The 22141-nt window shown below is 37.3% G+C and overlaps 1 protein-coding gene across 2 annotated transcripts in view; it reads right to left on the bottom strand.

Annotated features, from left to right (window-relative positions):
• The window catches only part of LOC140141281 (uncharacterized), a 106979-nt gene extending 90948 nt beyond the window's left edge, over nt 1–16031 (bottom strand). The window contains exon 1 of one of the 2 annotated variants that reach the window (XM_072163095.1): nt 15848–16031. In XM_072163095.1, coding sequence (XP_072019196.1) covers nt 15848–15926 — 79 coding nt within the window. In that variant the 5' untranslated portion in view covers nt 15927–16031. The remainder of the gene's footprint in view (nt 1–15847) is intronic. The other variant, XM_072163094.1, reaches the window with a different exon arrangement.
• Nucleotides 16032–22141: the final 6110 nt, after the last annotated feature.

Genomic DNA, 22141 nt, shown 5'->3' with positions numbered 1-22141 from the left:
CCACCAAATAGTATATATGGTTGTGCCCCCTTGAATTTCACTTCTCAGAAAAACCCATTGATTCTGAATTTAAGCATTAAAATGAGCAGAAATTTGCATAATTTTAGCCAAATTTGGATTGGTCATGATTAGTAATATTAATTCCTGCAAGTGTACCACAGATGGGAGAGATCGAATAACTTTTAATGATTTTAAGCAGCCTTTTCTTTACAGAAACACCGGCATGGTTTTGCCTGAAAAATAGGAAATTCCCAGACATCGTAGACTTTGAGGGCCAGTCGTAAAAAATAATGACGGTCAACCTATATTTTTCCCAGCCAGAGGGATCAGGCAAGGGCTGATTTCAACCATCATAGCTGTCGCTTAAAACTGAGTCGCTCCTGTGAAGAAAAAATGGCGTTTTCTTAAGGCAAATTTAGCACATATCTCTATGGGACTCTGATTTGGTGGTGTGAGATCTGAATGGAGCTGTGTGTGTGAGTCTCAACTTTTGATTGAGCAAGTTAGCCCTGTTCCTAATTAGTGTTTGGATTCACCGAAGAAGTGCATTGACTGAATTTATGTAATTAAAAGCTAAAATTGAAGAGAACTGCAACATTTGCTACTAATACCAGTGCTAAGGTGAGTTTATGACCCAAAATGTGTGTTTGAGTGAAAGATTCCATTTCGTAGAGTGACTTAGGCCCATGCAATGTAACCATAATATTTTGTAAGCTTACATCATCAATGGCATGCAATGACTCAGTGCCAGATAGAGAGACATTGCAGTATGGTGCTAGGGTACTGGTGGGAAGCTCATGAAATAGGCGCCTGGATCAGGTAAGCTTACGGTTTGTGTGTTGGTGGGGGGGGTAGGCTAAGCTTATGATTTCACTACTGGTAACCCAGGTAATGTTTACAATCATGATGGTATGCAATGACTCAGTGCCAGATGTAGAAGACATCAGTATATGGTGGCACATGGGCTAGGGCACTGGTTGGAGCTTATAAAATGTGTACATGGATCAGGTAAGCTTATGGGGGGGGGTAGACTTAAGATTTCACTAATAGGCCATATAATTGAACACTTATAATTCAGACATTGTGGTCATGTTCTTCTTTGTTTTTGTGTGTCTGCCTGGTCACTTGTCCCTCTTGACTGTAAATTGCTGAAAGCCTAAGCCTTGGTGAATTTTTAACATGGTAATCACAATGCTATCTTCAGTAGATAGCAGATGTCCTGAACACAATGATTCTGCTTGAAAAAATTTTTAACCAGCTTCTTGCTCAAATTATGCTAAAAATAAGTTAATTAGATTAAAATAGTCTGAAATTAAGGATAATCAGAAACATGTTGCATCATTCATGGAGCTGTGTGTGTGAGTCTCAACTTTTGATTGAGCAAGTTAGCCCTGTTCCTAATTCGTGTTTGGATTCACCGAAGAAGTGCATTGACTGAATTTATGTAATTAAAAGCTAAAATTGAAGAGAACTGCAACATTTGCTACTAATACCAGTGCTAAGGTGAGTTTATGACCCAAAATGTGTGTTTGAGTGAAAGATTCCATTTCAGTAGAGTGACTTAGGCCCATGCAATGTAACCATAATATTTTGTAAGCTTACATCATCAATGGCATGCAATGACTCAGTGCCAGATAGAAGACATTGCAGTATGGTGCTAGGGTACTGGTCGGAACTCATGAAATAGGCGCCTGGATCAGGTAAGCTTACGGTTTGTGTGTTGGTGGGGGTAGGCTAAGCTTATGATTTCACTACTGGTAACCCAGGTAATGTTTACAATCATGATGGTATGCAATGACTCAGTGCCAGATGTAGAAGACATCAGTATATGGTGGCACATGGGCTAGGGCACTGGTTGGAGCTTATAAAATGTGTACATGGATCAGGTAAGCTTATGGGGGGGTAGACTTAAGATTTCACTAATAGGCCATATAATTGAACACTTATAATTCAGACATTGTGGTCATGTTCTTCTTTGTTTTTGTGTGTCTGCCTGGTCACTTGTCCCTCTTGACTGTAAATTGCTGAAAGCCTAAGCCTTGGTGAATTTTTAACATGGTAATCACAATGCTATCTTCAGTAGATAGCAGATGTCGCAGACACAATGATTCTGCTTGAAAAATTTTTTAACCAGCTTCTTGCTCAAATTATGCTAAAAATAAGTTAATTAGATTAAAATAGTCTGAAATTAAGGATAATCAGAAACATGTTGCATCATTCATGGAGCTGTGTGTGTGAGTCTCAACTTTTGATTGAGCAAGTTAGCCCTGTTCCTAATTAGTGTTTGGATTCACCAAGAAGTGCATTGACTGAATTTATGTAATTAAAAGCTAAAATTGAAGAGAACTGCAACATTTGCTACTAATACCAGTGCTAAGGTGAGTTTATGACCCAAAATGTGTGTTTGAGTGAAAGATTCCATTTCGTAGAGTTAGTTAGTCCCATGCAATGTAACCATAATATTTTGTAAGCTTACATCATCAATGGCATGCAATGACTCAGTGCCAGATAGAAGACATTGCAGTATGGTGCTAGGGTACTGGTGGAACTCATGAAATAGGCGCCTGGATCAGGTAAGCTTACGGGTTGTGTGTTGGTGGGGGGGTAGGCTAAGCTTATGATTTCACTACTGGTAACCCAGGTAATGTTTACAATCATGATGGTATGCAATGACTCAGTGCCAGATGTAGAAGACATCAGTATATGGTGGCACATGGGCTAGGGCACTGGTTGGAGCTTATAAAATGTGTACATGGATCAGGTAAGCTTATGGGGGGGTAAACTTAAGATTTCACTAATAGGCCATATAATTGAACACTTATAATTCAGACATTGTGGTCATGTTCTTCTTTGTTTTTGTGTGTCTGCCTGGTCACTTGTCCCTCTTGACTGTAAATTGCTGAAAGCCTAAGCCTTGGTGAATTTTTAACATGGTAATCACAATGCTATCTTCAGTAGATAGCAGATGTCACAGAACACAATGATTCTGCTTGAAAAAATTTTTTAACCAGCTTCTTGCTCAAATTATGCTAAAAATAAGTTAATTAGATTAAAATAGTCTGAAATTAAGGATAATCAGAAACATGTTGCATCATTCATGGAGCTGTGTGTGTGAGTCTCAACTTTTGATTGAGCAAGTTAGCCCTGTTCCTAATTCGTGTTTGGATTCACCGAAGAAGTGCATTGACTGAATTTATGTAATTAAAAGCTAAAATTGAAGAGAACTGCAACATTTGCTACTAATACCAGTGCTAAGGTGAGTTTATGACCCAAAATGTGTGTTTGAGTGAAAGATTCCATTTCGAAGAGTGACTTAGGCCCATGCAATGTAACCATAATATTTTGTAAGCTTACATCATCAATGGCATGCAATGACTCAGTGCCAGATAGAAAAGACATTGCAGTATGGTGCTAGGGTACTGGTCGGAACTCATGAAATAGGCGCCTGGATCAGGTAAGCTTACGGTTTGTGTGTTGGTGGGGGGGTAGGCTAAGCTTATGATTTCACTACTGGTAACCCAGGTAATGTTTACAATCATGATGGTATGCAATGACTCAGTGCCAGATGTAGAAGACATCAGTATATGGTGGCACATGGGCTAGGGCACTGGTTGGAGCTTATAAAATGTGTACATGGATCAGGTAAGCTTATGGGGGGGTAGACTTAAGATTTCACTAATAGGCCATATAATTGAACACTTATAATTCAGACATTGTGGTCATGTTCTTCTTTGTTTTTGTGTGTCTGCCTGGTCACTTGTCCCTCTTGACTGTAAATTGCTGAAAGCCTAAGCCTTGGTGATTTTTTAACATGGTAATCACAATGCTATCTTCAGTAGATAGCAGATGTCACAGACACAATGATTCTGCTTGAAAAAATTTTTAACCAGCTTCTTGCTCAAATTATGCTAAAAATAAGTTAATTAGATTAAAATAGTCTGAAATTAAGGATAATCAGAAACATGTTGCATCATTCAGATTTCACACCACCAAATAGTATATATGGTTGTGCGCCCTTGAATTTCACTTCTCAGAAAAACCCATTGATTCTGAATTTAAGCATTAAAATGAGCAGAAATTTGCATAATTTTAGCCAAATTTGGATTGGTCATGATTAGTAATATTAATTCCTGCAAGTGTACCACAGATGGGAGAGATCGAATAACTTTTAATGATTTTAAGCAGCCTTTTCTTTACAGAAACACCGGCATGGTTTTGCCTGAAAAATAGGAAATTCCCAGACATCGTGAGACTTTGAGGGCCAGTCGTAAAAAATAATGACGGTCAACCTATATTTTTTCCCAGCCAGAGGGATCAGGCAAGGGCTGATTTCAACCATCATAGCTGTCGCTTAAAACTGAGTCGCTCCTGTGAAGAAAAAATGACGTTTTCTTAAGGCAAATTTAGCACATATCTCTATGGGACTCTGATTTGGTGGTGTGAGATCTTAAACTTAGGCGTGAAATTTAGTCATTTAGTGTAAGATTTTCGATTTTGATAGGCTTAAACTCAGAAAGTAAGACAGTTCGCTAATGAAGGATTTTTCCAAACTTTCTAACGCACATCACCGTGAGCGATATATCATAGTTTTGTCAGAATTTGCGTTTTCATTTCACTATTTTAACTGCCGGCTGACCATTTTTCAAAATCAACGAGTGAAATCTAAGGCTAATATACTAGCATTGTGGATCGATATCCCTGGGTTTAATAGGAATACCGGCATGGCTACAGTGTTGCTAGAACGTCAATATAGCAAAGAAATTCCCAGGCCTATAGCGCTCCTACTGATCATGTTTAACCAGAACACTCAATTGGGGATTTGGGCTACCAAATCGCTGGTCGGGCAATTTGCTTTCAATGGAAAATTGACCTGGATAAACAACAAAGGAAATATCGATTTCTGTTGGTTGCTCTCGAGATAACATTTGAGTTAGACATTTTCGGAGTATGGAGGGAAAAAGGGTAAAATAAAAACGGAAATTCTAACAAAACTATAATATATAGACCCACACGATGTGCTTTACAGAGGTGGGAAATATCTTTCTTTAGCAAACTATATTAGTTTGAGGCGCTAAAAATGAATTCCGTAAAAAGCTCGGCGTGCGAACTGAAAGCCTATAAAAATCAAAAATATCACACTAAAAGACACAATTTGATGCTTAATTTTAACACCAGGATTTGTAAAAAAAATGTATATCCAAGCACCAAGTTTTTAACTGACATTACTGAAGAAAAAAAAAAATATTGCTTTATATTTGACCGAGAAAATTAATTTCATAGCAAAAGGTGTATCTCTGAATTGTGCTGATTTTAACATGTATCGATCGACTTTCAGCGCGACTAAGCATTTCTAAAGAATCGGTTGTCCAGGCTGCTAACTGTAAGGAAATGGCACTCATCTGATCAAAACAAGAGTTCGAGAGAGCAATCAGTGGGTTGAATATAATTTGCGTTCACACATGGAGTGCGTGCGTGCTGGTAAGTAAACATGGTAAGAATGGAATCCAAATAAAACATTATTATCACCTGCCAAAGCTATGCCCGTTACTGTACTTTTGGGTGTAACGAAGTATCAGAAACAATACAGTGTATTTCAATAGTTTTATTATTTTGATGTTATGAGCGGTCTTATAATTATAGTTAGACGGAAATTCGACATGACATGAATCTTGAAAGGCGATAATTTACAGAGCAGCATTTGAGTTATTTTCCTCGCTGCATATATTCACTAAATCCCGCTATCATTTACAGGTAATAAACACAACACAACAAAGTCCTCATTTATGCAATCTGCCACCAATTCTCTACCTGCTCATGCTATAGCAATTAGATTGCTATAGTCATGCTAATCGTGTGCAGAAATCTTGTTAGCTCCGCATTTGCTACCTATAGACTTGTAGTACCCGTACCCGTACTCGTACCCGTACCCGTACTCGAGTCCCAATTTCCATACCGTACCCGTACCCGTACCCATGGCCCCGGACCCGTACCCGTACCCGTACTCATGCCCTATTTTGGCTTCGAACCCGTACCCGTACCCGTACTCATGGACTGGGACCCGTACCCGTACCCGTACTCATGGCCTGGGACCCGTACCCGTACCCGTACTCATGGTCCGGGACCCGTACCCGTACCCGTACTCATGGCCTGGGACCCGTACCCGTACTTTCGTACTCATGGCCCAAGACCGTTACCCGTACCGTGGACACGGGTACCATGGGTACAGGTACCATACCATAGAGTGCCTGCCTACATGCATGTATGAAAGTGAGAGTAGATCTACTCTCACTTATCACAAGCCTGTTAACTCCACTCATGCACTGAGTCTTCTGATCATAGACATAATCAAAACAATAGGTTACATGGATGGGGTTGGGTGGGGAGTGTTACGAGTCGTACTTGACTCAAGGCCAAAATCACCTTTTACCCGAACTCACACGAATGCACAACACAAATACACTGTTTGTTTAAGCTAAACAAAATCTAAGTCTTTAATTGAAAGCACATTATTATTGGTACAATATATGACAACAATGCACATACACAATAATCAAATATAATCCCTCTTTTATCTATTTAGTACTTAGCCAGCATTCTTCTTCTTGGTGATCATAAAGTTCCTCCAATGTTCTGGACGACTGATGTAATATATCCTTATTCACTTGTCCTGCGAAAATCAGCGAAGTCCAGTGATCACTTGCGTTTATAAATATCCTTAGTATGAAATCCTCACACAAAAATGGCGTTGCTTTCTCCTTGCGTTGCTTTCTGCTCCAAACTTAACTCCTTGCGCTGCTTGCTCCAAACTCAACTCCTTGCGCTGCTTTCTCCAAACTAGGTGCTATTTCCACCTTTCACACAATATCTTCAGGAAGCAGGACTGCGATGCAGTTGTCCCCACTTATATTGACAGTTGCGTTGAATCAAAATACCAGACTTCAGCAAGTCGACAGACGAATCTATTTCCTTTCTTGGAAGACGTACGTTCTTAGACGTATTCTACATCTTCTCCGACAACACTGGCAAATAGTAGTGCTTTGACTACATACAATATATTTCTGGTTTGCAATTTCCTTTCTTTGAAGGAATTGGACTGTAAGCATATTAGCTAGCTAGCCCAGATCAACACTATCAACTGTGACAATAATAAAGGCTATTGCAGCCTGTCAGATCTGTATCCAGATGATAATAATTGTAACCTTTTCCATAAAGTCCTTCACAATCCAGTAGACCCTATGTCTTACTTTGGTCCATTTTCGTAGCTTTGAAATAACCATTTTTCCAGCTTGTCGGTGAAAATATCCATCCATCTCCATCGCTCAGAGGCTGTTTTAAATAGCACTGTAGGAAACTCATGATCTCCAGGGCCACACTCAGTAATACTCCTTGAGTATCCAGATTTTAACTGGTTAACATTAAATACTCTCATTTTAAGAGCTATAGCTACATCCATTCACATTACAATCACATCGATATAGGTCTGCCTAGAATTATTATTAACATTGTCTTTTATCCTCTATCTGGGATTTTCCAAATGTTCTAATATTAGACATTGCCATTTCACATTACATCACTTTCTGTGGGTTTTTCCCACTATTATGTCCATTTCACAATCTGTCTCAGGGGATTTTCCCCTTGACATAAATAGTCTTCACAAATGATGTTGTTATTGCATTCATCTGGGTTTTCTACCATGATGTCATAATAAACAAATTATTGCATGATTATAAAGGTAACTTCCCCTAGTTCATGAAACACAATTATACAGGGTACATCACAGGAGTAACACATGCATGGATCCAGATAGCAAGTGCCCTAATTTGTAGCCTGGCCCAGGGCCCTGAAAAAGGTAAATCTAGTCCTGGCTACACAAAATCATGGAAGACAAAATGTACATGTATGCTACACACAGGGTAGATACCTACATTGTCATGATTGTGACAGCCTACAGCCTATGCACACTGTATGCCACTCATACATGTATACTTATGTAGCATTCACACTCTGACTGATACAGAAAAAAAAAAAAAAAAAAAAAAAATTGGAAGTAAAACATTTCAATAAATTGTTGTTTGTGGTGAATTTCAAGTTATCATGTTTTGATATCATTATTATAGCATTATTTTATTCATCATTTTAATATTCTCCATCCAAATACACTCCCCTAGCATAAGTGCACACATAAAAACTACATTTTCCCACCACATTTACTTGGGCAGTGTGTGCATTTGAGTCAAATGATACACAGTTCCTTTACCATACCATGTTTACAGGCACAATATTAATAATTATCCAGATGTGCATAATAATTATAATTATAATTAATTATTAATGATAATAATTATACTAAGCTAATGGATAATCTGGTGGATGTGTGCTGGGATGTGTGGATGTGCATGAAAGGCTTCACTAAATTTGATATTGACAATTAAGTCTACAGATTTTGGATCAAATTTGAAATCCAGTTGATGTTTTGAGGTGAATAATAACTTGAATGCTATATCACTGCTAAATGTTGTATTGTACAGTCTGTGTGTCAATACACAGACATAGTTTGCATGATTTTTGCATCCCAAAATCATCACCAATCTCTTTTTGTACTTGATTAATTCCACAAAACCAGTTTTAGTCTTAGCAAATAGAAATGTCTCAGCAACTCATGGCACACACAATACATTAAAATGTTGTATATGCTTATGACAAAATTAATTTCTCTAATTCTGTTGGTGCGAAATGTAGTTTAATTCATTCGTTGTGGTATAAATGACATCAAAGAGTGTATTTACAGCAAGGTATAATAGCCAATAAATTAATGTCAATAATCAATAACAATAGCTTTGTTTATACACATGTACCCATAATGGGACTCATACAATGCTTCTAGTCCCAATATCTGTACCCGTACCCATGGCTCGTACCCGTACCCATACTGAGACCCGTACCCGTGCCGTACTCGAGTCCCAATTTCCGTACCCATTACCCGTACTCATGGCTCCGGACCCGTACCCGTACCGCACCCTATTTTGGGTTCGGACCCGGACCCGATACCCGTACTCATGGCTTCGGACCCGTACCCGTACCCGTACCCATGGCCTGGGACCCGTACCCGTACCCATACCCGTACCCATGGTCTGAGACCCGTCCCCGTACCCGTACTCATGACGGGTCCCAATACTATGTCAGTATTATGAAAGTTGGTGCCTTTTCAAAATTTGCAAATCAAAAGCGATCACGCAGTCACAATATAATAATGCTTTAACAAATATGCGTAACCAAGCTATGTGCCCGTATATAGCGCGGTTTATTCAATTGTTAATTTGGAGCGCATGGGTGAGTGATGAGAATAAAAGTTTTAGCCTCAATGTTAGCACTGTATTGAAAGGGAGGGCATGGTGCTATTAGAAAGTTTGTGAAATGAAGTTTGAACATTCACTTCAACTGCAACGGCAACTTTAGAAAAATCGATTGGATTTCTTGTTCAAATTTACTTCAAACACGAATGTCTGATTGGTTACTGCGCCAACAGCACCTTGTCGCTTTAACTCGGGACACGTGTATCAATGGTTAATAAAAATAAGGGCATGTGTAAGAGCTTGTAAGCGACTATATCAAAATGTCTCCTTTTTTTCTTCAAGTGAGCTATTATTCACACCTCAGGACAAAAGACCCTGCCTTATGCGGACCATACACGTTCAATCTTATTGATCAATATCAAAGACCCTAGATACAAGAGTGGATATAAAATCTACCAATGAGCACGCACAGCGATATATTTTGTATCCACTCCTGCATCTAGAGTCCCCAATAATGCGGCCCATACACGATCAAAATATTGATTAATATTGTGGACCCCAGATGCAGGACTGGATACAAAATCTACCATTGTGCCTATTCAATGGTAGATTTTGTATCCTCCACATTCCAGTTAAGACATAAGGGGCGTCGTTGATTGAACCCATGGACCCCTTAGTTATCTAAATGTTGTTCATACACTCCTAGATAGTGAGAACCAATCAGAGCCTCCGTTAGTAAATTACTAGCCGTGCATAGATGTTGTACACTTGCACGGGCACGCACTCCGCGAAGTACGCGCACTGCTTTCGGACGCGTTCATTTTACTTGCGGGTTGTATTTATATTTCCCAGCATTTTCCAAATTGTTAGTGACAATTTTGCTATACATGGGCAAAAATCACGGGATTTTTTTCTCGTGTATGAAATAGGTTAATAAATGCATATCACTTGTTGCTCAAGAAATTGTACAAAATAATTTTGTACAATTTCACACCCAACAAGTGATACGCATGTATTAACCTAGAATTATTATCGTATTGTTGGTGTTGGTAGTTCTGTTGGCGTTCTGATCTACTAACCAAAAATCCAAAATATTAATGGTAAACAAACCGCGAAAATGTATTGATATTATTATAGTTTTATTATTATAGGCCATTATTATTTAGTCTCCAACAACGTAGATCGATTTGTTTATCCGTGGTAAAGAAAACATACTAGAGTTGAGCTTGAAGTTAACTATTGCTTGTTGTAAACATCCTTAAAATATAAACGTTTAAGTACAATGAATTATAATAATTGTCCATCAGACTGGAAAATGCGCAAAGTGCAAAAACCTGTTCAAAAATAATAATTAAAGAACAAATTATGAAATTTTTGTACTTGTAAATCCAGGCTATGCACTGTTTGAACCTTTCAAAAAGTAGCAAGCAGATCACTCTGCAGTTTTATCTGCATATATGGAAATTTTACAAATATATGAACTATGGTCAACACTTACTGAGCAATTTAAACAGGTTTTGTAAAATTAAGTAGATTTAGGAAATTTAAACAACAACATCAAAAAGAAAAGAAAAAAAAAAGAAAAAAAAAAAAGGACAACAAGAACAATGTAATTTGAATTTTGGAAAAACATTCCTCTACAAGTACACAAAGCATAGATTCAATTTGAGGGTTGGGAACCAAAAAGCCTTAACTCACAAAGAATCCTTTGTGAGCTTTCTGGCTCTCAAGCCTCGAAATATCTGAATCAATAATTAGAGCCAATTATTTAGCCAACCCATCGAATAAAAAGAAGAACGAAAAAGAGAGGAATAAGACAAGAATAACTAGATTTGAGATATAAACCCTAGCCGGGTAGACCACTGTGTATTACACAGTGTAACATGTGTCACGACGACCGCTTCATGACCTTTGACCCATTATCTATGTACATCCTCACCGACCAACGTAGAGCCCGGGGGGTACTCAGTACAAATGACCATACGGAGACGTGCCGCAAACATGGGTAGCATTTTCAGCCTTCTGGTATATCAATGACCCCTTTTTCAAAGCCTATTTTGGTATATGAATGGGTCCTTTTTTCAAAATTTTTCTCAATTTTTTCGGAAAACAGCCCAATTTTTCCTTAATCTAGCCAAAATTTTCAAAATTTTCCCAAAATTTTGGGAAAATTTGTAAAAACTAAGACAATTTTGGGTAAATTCGGCCGAAAATTTTGACTTTTGGTATATCAATGGGTCCAAATTTCTTGAAAAATTGGTATATTTATGGGTCTACTTCTAAAATCTCAGCGGCACGTCCCTACCAAAACCAAACTTGAGTACCCCCGGACGTAGAGTCGCATGCCGGGGTCGCATGACCAAATCATGCATGCAATTGTCTCATGTTGCTAATCAGCTCATTTGCATATAGCTTGAGGCAGAAGGGCTATTCAGTCTTTATTGTGAAATTTGCTACATTTTGGTACCAAGGTCGATATACTTTGGACGATATTTGACATTTTATGTTAATTAGCTAATTTACATGTAACTTGAGGCAGAAAGATCCAATCATAAAACTAACACCACTTTCAGTCTCCCTGGTGAAATTTGCCACATTTTGGTACCAAAGTCCATATCGTATCTCCTTCATCATAAGACTTGGAAATCATTTACCGAATCAAATGAGTCTATCGCATTACATGTCAACAGAGCTATAGAGGTGAGAATTTACAAAAAGTGTATGAGATTGGTACTTATAATTGTGTACATTAGATAATACAACGCAACATGAACTGAAAAGATTCTTACAAGAACAAATCATCTTTTGAGGAATGTGTGAGATTTAGTCGGCGTTAATAACAAGGGCGTAACCAGCATTCTGGGTCAGTTGGCAAAATTTAAAAAAATATTTCCCATTTTTGGTAGGGAGGGGCAACATATTTCCGTGCAGCATATTTTTATCCCGTTATTATCGGTGGGGTATTTAATACAGACCAAAAATATGTTTTCCTTATTTTGTCCCATGGTCAATGTTGGTGGGAAACGGCATCCAAAAATCACACGGCGACCTCCGAGATCGAGCTTCGTTCCTTTTCCTTTTTTACTGGGCGTAGCCAGCATCCTTGGTCAGTGGGCAAAATAAAAAATCCTCCCGGTTTAGTAGGGAGGGGCAAAGACAAGTTTCCGCGCTGCATAATTTTCGTCCGCTAATATCGGTGGGGTATATACTATATTTTTCCTATTTTGCCCATGGTCGAGGTAAATTTTGGTGAGAAACGGACAGCCAATAAGATTCACCGGACCATTTTCTGCGCGTTTTGTTCCTTGTCTTTTGTGTTCACCGTTTCTTTTCCTTTCCTCTGTTTGCCTCCCGAATGTTCTCTTTTTGTTATTTGGGGGTGCCTCTGCTGTGCCACTAGATACTAGCAATGTTTATAAAGTCATCATATCCTTAGATCCATAAATCCAATCTTAATCACATCAGGTTCCAGGTTGAAAACAACAGCTGTGAATCCACGTATACGGATTATTTTGAATGTCGAATTGGCATGATGCATTCTGGTAAATGTAAATGCATTCTACTTAAAGCCATATTATAACATTTGCTGAGGAAGACGCCCTCACTGAATTTTTAAAATTCCTTTTTTTTTTTGATTAAATTGTATTTTATTAAACCAATATACCCTGCAAAAATCAAGACTCTATGTGCTGTAGTTTTGTCAAAATCCGAGATTTTGAATAAAACGATGGATTTGGCGCTTTATTATTACGATGGAATTATTAGTCGAACGCATACACGATGTTCATAACATACAGTACGTACACGGCGTGCGGGACGGTGATATACACAACAAAGGGTCGTACCACAACATGACCGAAGGAGTGGTACGTATTGGCGACATGTGCGCCGGTAGTAAATTCAATTTTCTTTGCTTTGCCGTAGTTGTTCGGCTCAAAAATAAAAGGGATATATCTGACAGTAAAAGCTAACATTTTATGGCAAATAAATGCTAATCTATTTTGTTTGAAAATGTTATAATATGGTTTTAACTTTAAGGGCACATAACTTCTTGGCATTTTGAGATATGACAATGACCCATATGAATATTGACCCATGGCTTATTATGAGTGCCACCCCGGTGTGAAAATATTGTTATTATATTCTTTATTTTTTCTCTATCATTTGACATAATGGTCATACCTTAGTGGCATTTCGAGATATGTCCATTAATACACTAATATAGGCTGTTCCTTTTTATGGTCCAGCAAAAATGATGTAAGTGGCATCTTTCACTTTAATCTATATTTTAAATTACGTGTCAATCTGTAAAAAACTGCAGTTTTGGGCATTTATGTGCCGTTGCACTGTAATATCGGTTACAGCGGTAAAGTAAGCGTAATTATTAGGCTATAGTTTAGTAAGTAACATTCATTCATATCAAGTACCCTATAGTATTCTCTTTCATGAGGATTATGATCGTATCTTTTAGAGACATCGGATAATTTTAAACTTCTGACCCTCTGTGATTGACCTTTGACATTTGATACTGTTTGTCTCATATTTGCGCAACCATAAGTCTTCATAGTAAGCCAAGCATTTTTCAATTTTGATCGCTGTTTTAGGGAATTGAAGATATTCTACAAAATACAGACTTGACATTTAATATAGAATATTTTTCGCAAAATTCCAAGACTGGTCTGGACGGAGTCTGCATAGACCGCACGGGCTAAATACTAATTGGTGTGTGTCGGGGATGGTGTAAAATAATTGTTGAGTAAAAACACCCATCAAATAGACTGGGAAAACGTAAATGTGCTGGAAAAAGAACCCAAAGAATTTTCCAGAAGGGTCCTAGACACTGGACTGGATTTAGATCCAGTTTGGGACAACCTACTCATACCCAAGACCACCAGGGGGACGAGGACAACATCTTTGACGTCATCTTCTTCCAGTGTGACGTCATCGAAGGTTGTCAACAAGCCATAAATCATCAGAGCCATTAACATCCGGCTGAGGATGCAGTTGGAACTGTGAAAGCGCTCCCGGTAAGCGATCAAATGTTAAGTAGTGTTGAAGTCAAAAAATTCTTCTAATTTAAATTATACCACTAGGCCTACGTATGAATTTACAATTTTATATAGGCTGAATAGTTTGAGGGTAGTGGACGGGACTTGAGATACTTACAGTAACATCTTTTAGTGACCGTTCACAAACACTTGTAAAGGGGGGCCTGATGCAAAAAGGGGGACCTGAAAATTTTTGACCCTCCTAAGGGGGGCCCTGAAAAAATGGCCACAAATTTTTCTGGGAAAATTGAGTTTATATGCTTTTCTATGGGGTTGACCGATAATTTTCATGTCAAAAGGGGGCCCTGAAATTTTCGAGGTCTGTAAAGGGGGCCCGAAAATTTTTCGCGATAATTTTTTTTTGCATCAGCCCCCCCTTTATACAAGTGTTTGTGAACGGTCCTTTACCACCTGATGAACACTCTACTTCCCCGATTGCTAAGCTTATATATCAAAAGGTATCGAAACGCTTTCCAAGTAATCTGTTTATAAGAACGTGAGCCTAAATGACTATGAACTTGTGATAACACAATGTTTAAATTGGTGTCAGACCTATCATAATGATACAATAATCCCCCCTCCCCCAATAATGGCTAGCGAAGTTTACCTTAATGAATTTATCAAATAACTTTTCGGAGACCCGTAGTTAAATTTCTCAACACTTTACCTCATTAATAATGGCTTGCGATTTTTACCTTAATGAATTTATCAAATAACTTTTCGGAGATCCATAGTTATAAATTTCTCAACATTTTACTCATTAAATTACGCATTTATATTTAATGTTCATTCATTTACATATTGAGTAGAATTTTGCCGACAGAGTCTTGAAAGAAATAGAGTTGTTTTATTATTACTTTAATTTAATCTAAAAGCAACGTTGGAAATACTAGAGGAACAATTTATACCAAGATATGAATATTGATTAGAAATTTTATGAGTAGTCAAAATTAATTTAATGTGAATGTTTTTTGATATTGATTATGCATACAACATACAATGACACGAATTGCAATTAGATAATAGTTTATAATATTCAAAGTGCAAAATTCGACCCATATGATTGCAGATAACATAATTGTCAACAGGTAATAACTACCGTAGTAACAGATGAATACCATTTTGGAATATATCGCACTGTACTAATACGTTCACGCGGTACCGCTGCATTGAACCATAGATGTTAAAGAACCGGGATAAAGACCTGGATCATAATTCTATAGAACATTCATAACATGCTGATCACTCGCACTTGTAAGATTAGGCCTAGTATCTTTGAAAAGAGCGGTATTGTTGCCAATCTATGATTGCAGACTTACACAGGTGATGAGTTCAACCTGCTTGAAGTGCAGGGCGATATATTCATAACTTGTATTCACCTATTGATATCACTTCTACGGTGAATTGGTTAGATATCCTTAACCATGTCAATAGTCAAAAGTGGACGTATCTGATTGGAATACAGTGGAAATTGTTTTTGGTGATTTAGATAATAGCAAGACTTACTTTGCAAAGTGTTATCGTGTGAGGCCTCCGCGTACTTCAAGAAAATGAAGTAAGCAAACAGCAGAAATTTACATCCCATTTTCGTTTCACGTTTTACATAAATTTCAGATTTGTTGCAAGAGCAGAGTCAAAGAAATTTAAAACAGGAATGGTGCATCCCAGTGCATGACATAGAGAGAAACATTCAAATAATGTCGCTGTAATCAGTTAGCTGCTTTTCTTGTGACGTCTAGTCTACTAGACATTCAACAGGTTACTGTCATTAAAATAACTCTTGCATATCAAAAGTACCTACATTCATATCACCGACGAATATATACAAGGTCACTCAAAAATATCTCAACCTTATCTCTTCTTTTGTTGAAATTCTGCATGATCATGTATTGTATGCTTAAAGGTCCGTAACCGGTCGACAGCATCATCCCCCCGATATTTTTCATTGTTGATGAGGTTTTGGTACCACATAATAGATACTATTTTTCTCATTACTATCCTGAAATTTGACGCTCCAAGTCGATGTTTTTCGGAGAAATCATGAAACACAGCGGTTTTTTACAGGCTACAATTTTGTAAATAGTAAAAATTACTTCGGATTTCTGGGCAGGGAATTAATTGCGAATCAACAATCTCCTCAACAGCTACTTTGGTTTCGCGTCATACACATTCTGCGAAAAAATCGAACCACACTAACTGCTGAGGAGACGGTGCGCCGTATTTAGTTATAAAAATTCCTCGATGGACGTAGTGGGCTAAATAGCTCAATTGGTTAGCGCATCATGCTTTTACCCGGTTGTTTAAAAAACAAACAAATGATCCCAACAAACAACCGTGGGGACCTAGATCTTTAAAAAGAATAGTGACACTACACCACCATTGGGGATCGCTTGCTACTTTGGTTTCTTCGATGTTCAATAATTGAATCAATTACCATTATCCCATAGGAAGTTTTGAATACCTCTATATATCATCTTCTAATATGGACAAAGGAGGCATAAACATCTTGAAAAGTTGAAAAGTATATCTGACCAAACATGGTCAGATATTTTTTTGGCGCAGTATAGATAACCAAGTAGTATTTTGTGGATATTTTTGTCGATTTATGTTGTTTTTTTATATTTTTTATTTTTTGTATAACTTGTATATAATAAACGAAGCCGATGTTAGTTTAAAATGTTTTGCTTCATTAAATCTATTGAAACATTCCAGTCGTGTTGATATTTTAGCGCGAATGATATTGGATTAACCATTACCATGCTTACACAAGTTGTTCTGAAATTAAAATGCTGCAGTAGGGTACGGCAAAATACTTTGTTCTCGGATCAACTTTGAACTCTTGAAGAATATAATGTAATAATGATACAAGAATACTAAATCTGCGGCTCCTAATTGAAACTATTGTATACAGTGATAGGTGGCGAATTGAGTGAATTTGTACATTCAAAACAATTCAGTTGTGGCTAATACGTGGGTAAAACTATTATTGTAACATTGTAAATGCACTTTCTTGTGTTAGTACCCGGATTAGTACATTGAGTTGAACGAACGTGACGAAACTAAACTTATAGCTGTGATTTCTGACTTTTTTTTAGTAAAGTAGGGTGTCAGCATAATTTTGAGGATAATAATTTCGTGCTACACCAACACCCAATAATGATCACCGTCCGGGGTTGCTAAAATTTGCAAATCTTCTCGGGAAAATTACACCAATCGGTAAACGACCATTTGCCATGATAATATTGTGTATATTTAAAGCATCACCACATTTCGCAGTACAATGAATTGAGAACAATAAAACTGTTGTATTAAATTGTAAATTTGAAGGAAACAGAAATTGAGGTTTAATACAAGTTTGAACGAGGGAATAAAAAGTATGGTTTATTAAAAGGGCTCATTAACATGCAGGAAATATCTCTTTATTGATTGTGTAGGTCCCACGACAGTGACAATCCTATGGAAGGCATTTGGGAGTTATGAAAACACATGGAATAATTCTAGGACATTTCTGGTGGCCCACTCTCAGAAAAGATGTTTCGATGTCTGAATATTGCAAAACGTGTCACACATGTCAAGTAGTAGGGGAGCCAAATCAAAAAATACCTCATGCTCAATTGAAGCCAATTCCAGCTTTTGATGAGCCATTAAGTAGCGTTATTATTGATTGTGTAGACCCCATAGCAAAAACTAAGTCGGTTATTCATTACCTTTACGTGCGCGTCAACAGGCTTCCCCCAAACCAAACCCTTGAGATACATTAAGGGGGTACTACACCCCTGCCCAATTGTGTGCCTATTTTTTTTATTTTTCTCAAAAATTATAGTGCGTTGGGGACAAGTAAGATATGTATATTATAGGGGCAAGGACTACAACTAATGCACTGGAAATTTTATTTCAGCACGGACAACAGTTGTGGAGTTACAGTCAAAAATGAGGAAAAACTAATATTTGATCAATAAATCAATAACTACTTGCTTTGAGTTGCTTAATTTTCAGTACAGTAGTTGTAGTCCTTGCCCCTATAATATACATATCTTACTTGTCACCAATGTGCTATAATGTTTGAGAAAAATGCAAAAATAGGCAAAAAAAATGACCAGGTGTGTTGTACCCCCTTAAAGCAGTGACTGGCTGCTGTGACTGACACCAAGGGGGTGACACTAAATTCACGGTTGTTCTATTAGCAACGCAAAATCTATGAAAAATTCAGCTGGTTTACTAGCTAGAAAGTGAGGCCAGTTATCGATCCGTTATAGCTCGTTATGAATAATTCATGTTCGACCCCTTGGATCATGTTAATTGAGTTTGGCAAATAACAACGTTGTTAGTTTTGCGAACTTTGCCTGTTCAATGAGAGTATAGCGCGCCCCCAATACATCTGGGCACAAAACAGGCGAAAACGATCCAGTTTAATGAAATGGCGGACGGGTATTCCCATCAGGCACCAGTGATATGTTTTTTCAAAGAAAGTCTACTAATTTGATATGAAATGACATTTTGCAATAGCAAAGTCAAAATTAGGACTTGCTGTCAATAATATGAAGGAAATATGTGACAGAGGCAAGGTGGGAAATACAAGTAGTATTTAAGTTATAATAACCTTTGATACCCGACCTGACCTTCCATCATGGCGCCTTATTCGTCTTTATGTATTTCTATTATGCTCTCAAGTAAAATAAAATACCACTCTGCTCTGAGCAGACAATGTTACTTGCTCCCAGCATGAATTATTGATTTTATACGGAAGTAAAGAAATGCACAGTGTATGTGCATGATGTGCAAGCATACTCCAAATATTTACGGTAAATCTGAATAGTGGTCACATGTTAACATATCATGTGCTCGGGAAATCACGTGGCAACATTTTAAGATTTCAGGCTTGTTTACTAGTTAATTGCCATTTGTACTCTTTATTATTTATCTTTGTTAATTAACATATATTTTGAATGCTGGTAAATCGTGGTTGACTACCCATGATATCTGTTAAATTCAATGTTTTATGAATATAATTCTACCACGCAGAGGGGGTCACGCAGCAGAATTTCACATCACCTGACAAATTCATGTAAATTTCAAAGTTTATACATTTAATATATTTAATATGATACTAATTTTTGTTATAACCAACTGGTACACGAAATATACTAGCTTATTACCTATACAGAAAGGTGATTATCAGCCTTCACTCAGCAAATTGACATGCCCGGCATATGCAGCCATTCTCCGTCTGGATAACATGACTGTCGCCCTCAATACGTCTGGGCGCAAATTTAAATAACAATACGCTATTTACATATCAATGCGGCCTCATGCTAATTAAAGCTGCCCCATCCAGGAGTTCATCTATGCTGACACTCATTGACATTACTTGGTGTCTATGAGGTCGTGGCAGATTTTGAGTTCGAAGTCAAACAGGGGTAAAAATCACTATTTGCTGCATAATAAGTGTCAGGCCCATAGCTAGGATTTGGGGGGGGTGGGCGGTGCTGATTTTGCAAAAGTGGACTCATTTCCAAACAGGGGAGCAATTTTGTGAAAAGTGGACTCCTTCTCCAAATGTAGACCTTTTTGACCAAAAGCTTAAAAAATCTAATTTTTGGATCGCTACGTTCGCAAATTCTAATTTTTTTTGGACTTTTTGTATACTTTTGCACCCCGCACCGGCGCACCCCCCCGTCCACATGCCTGTTAAGTGCTGTTATTATCAGAATAATACCAAAACCCTCTAGCATTATGTTGCAATCAGATTTGGCTTAAACATGGATGATGTTGATATGATTAGGCGAAGCGTCCAAACAAATCCCTTTTTTGTAAGAGAAATCCCTTAGCAAATCCCGAAAGAGAAATTACTTATATTTTTTAGAGGAATCCTCAAAATTTGTGATTATTGATATGTTGGTATGGGTGATGGCTGGAAAGCTTCGAATCCCTTAGCTTGATACTGAGTTCGAGATTATACGAGATAATAGCCACTGGAGATTGTCAGATATCCCAATTACAGCTATTGTTATCAAGTGGCTGTAAAACCAGCTCCCGGGGAGCAGTGCTATAGATCGTGACCACAATGGTAAGGGCCGCTACAGACTCTGAGTATCCGACGTATAATATTTGATGTAACATATCTACGTTATTTAATCTAGTCCATTCTATTTCCAGTAATGTTTAAGTTCCAACGAATATTTGATGACGTAAAATCGATAATATGTTACGTATAATATCTGGTAGAAATATATTATCGATTTTACGTCATCAAACATTCGTTAGAACTTTAACATTACTGGAAATAGAATGGGACTATATTAAAAAAGTAGATATGTTACATCAAATATTTTACGTCGAATAAAAAGTCTGTAGGGTCACTAACTATAGGGGCCTATCTGTGTTTGGAATCGATAATGGATTAACTACGCCACTGTTAACAAATGACTCTAAAAATCACCAAAAATAGGTAAATAAATTACTTTTTTGCAATTATTTTCTCTTGTTTTGAATGTTTTCAGTCAAAATTAAATTTTTTGGCCTTAACAGCTGAATTTACATGCACACAACAATTTCCGTTAAACTCATTCCACTTATTTTTACATGTTATTTTGTAAATTAAAAGGGCATTTCGTGATCCACAGCCTCATTCCCCACTTTTCTCCAAAAAAATTGAGATTTTTATATCACTGGAATACTCTGGCTACATAATGTTTATGTACAAACTATTTATTGCAGATTAATTCGTTTAGCAAAGATATCGCGAAATTTGAATTTCGTTCTGGTGCACCAGAACGAAATTACAACGTATTGTCTATGGAGCAGTGTAATACACATAATCATGCATAACTCGCAAACGCAAAATCGGAATCAACTGAAATTTTGGGAATATGCTTTTTCGTGGATATGTACTGAAAAATGTCATAAAAAGAGTATGCTAGGATCACGAAATACTCCTTTAAATCAAATGCTGGAACTGAAATTTGCAACTCACTTTGTTACGTTATTTTTACATGCATACAGCAAATTAAAAAACAACTCAAACATAAACAGGGTGCTTTTTTCGTCGCCTTATGCATGTTTTTCTTGTTTAGATACTGGGTGGATTGATTCTTTTCAATTCCAAGGTGACTCGGTGTCCCTTTATCTAAAGTACTGAAAACAAGTTATAGCTAACCTTCGTGTTAATAACTATTCAGTAAATTTACATTGGATTATTAAAAGGGCATTTCGTGATCCACAGCCTCATCCCCCACTTTTCTCAAAAAAAGTTGAGATTTTTATATCACTGGAAACCTCTGGCTACATAATGTTTATGTACAAAATATTTCTTGCAGATTAATTCGTTTAGCAAAGATATCGTGAAAATTGAATTTCGTTCTGGTGCACCAGAACGAAATTACAACACGTGTCTATGGAGCAGTGTAATACACATAATCATGCATAACTCGCGAACGCAAAATCGGAATCAACTGAAATTTTGGGAATATGCTTTTTCGTGGATATGTACTGAAAAATGTCATAAAAAGAGGATGCTAGGATCACGAAATACTCCTTTAAATCAAATACTGGAACTGAAATTTGCAACTCACTTTGTTACGTTATTTTTACATGCATACAGCAAATTTTAAAAAACAACTCAAACATAAACAGGGTGCTTTTTTCGTCGCCTTATGCATGTTTTTCTTGTTTAGATACTGGGTGGATTGATTCTTTTCAATTTCAAGGTGACTCGGTGTCCCTTTATCTGAAGTAATGAAAACAAGTTATAGCTAACCTTCGTGTTAATAACTATTCAGTAAATTTACATTGAATTATTCA

The sequence above is a fragment of the Amphiura filiformis genome, chromosome 19 (genome assembly GCF_039555335.1).
Source record: "Amphiura filiformis chromosome 19, Afil_fr2py, whole genome shotgun sequence".
NCBI lineage: Eukaryota > Metazoa > Echinodermata > Ophiuroidea > Amphilepidida > Amphiuridae > Amphiura > Amphiura filiformis.
Note: the sequence above shows the minus strand (reverse complement) of the source record. Positions and strands in the feature narration are given on the sequence as shown.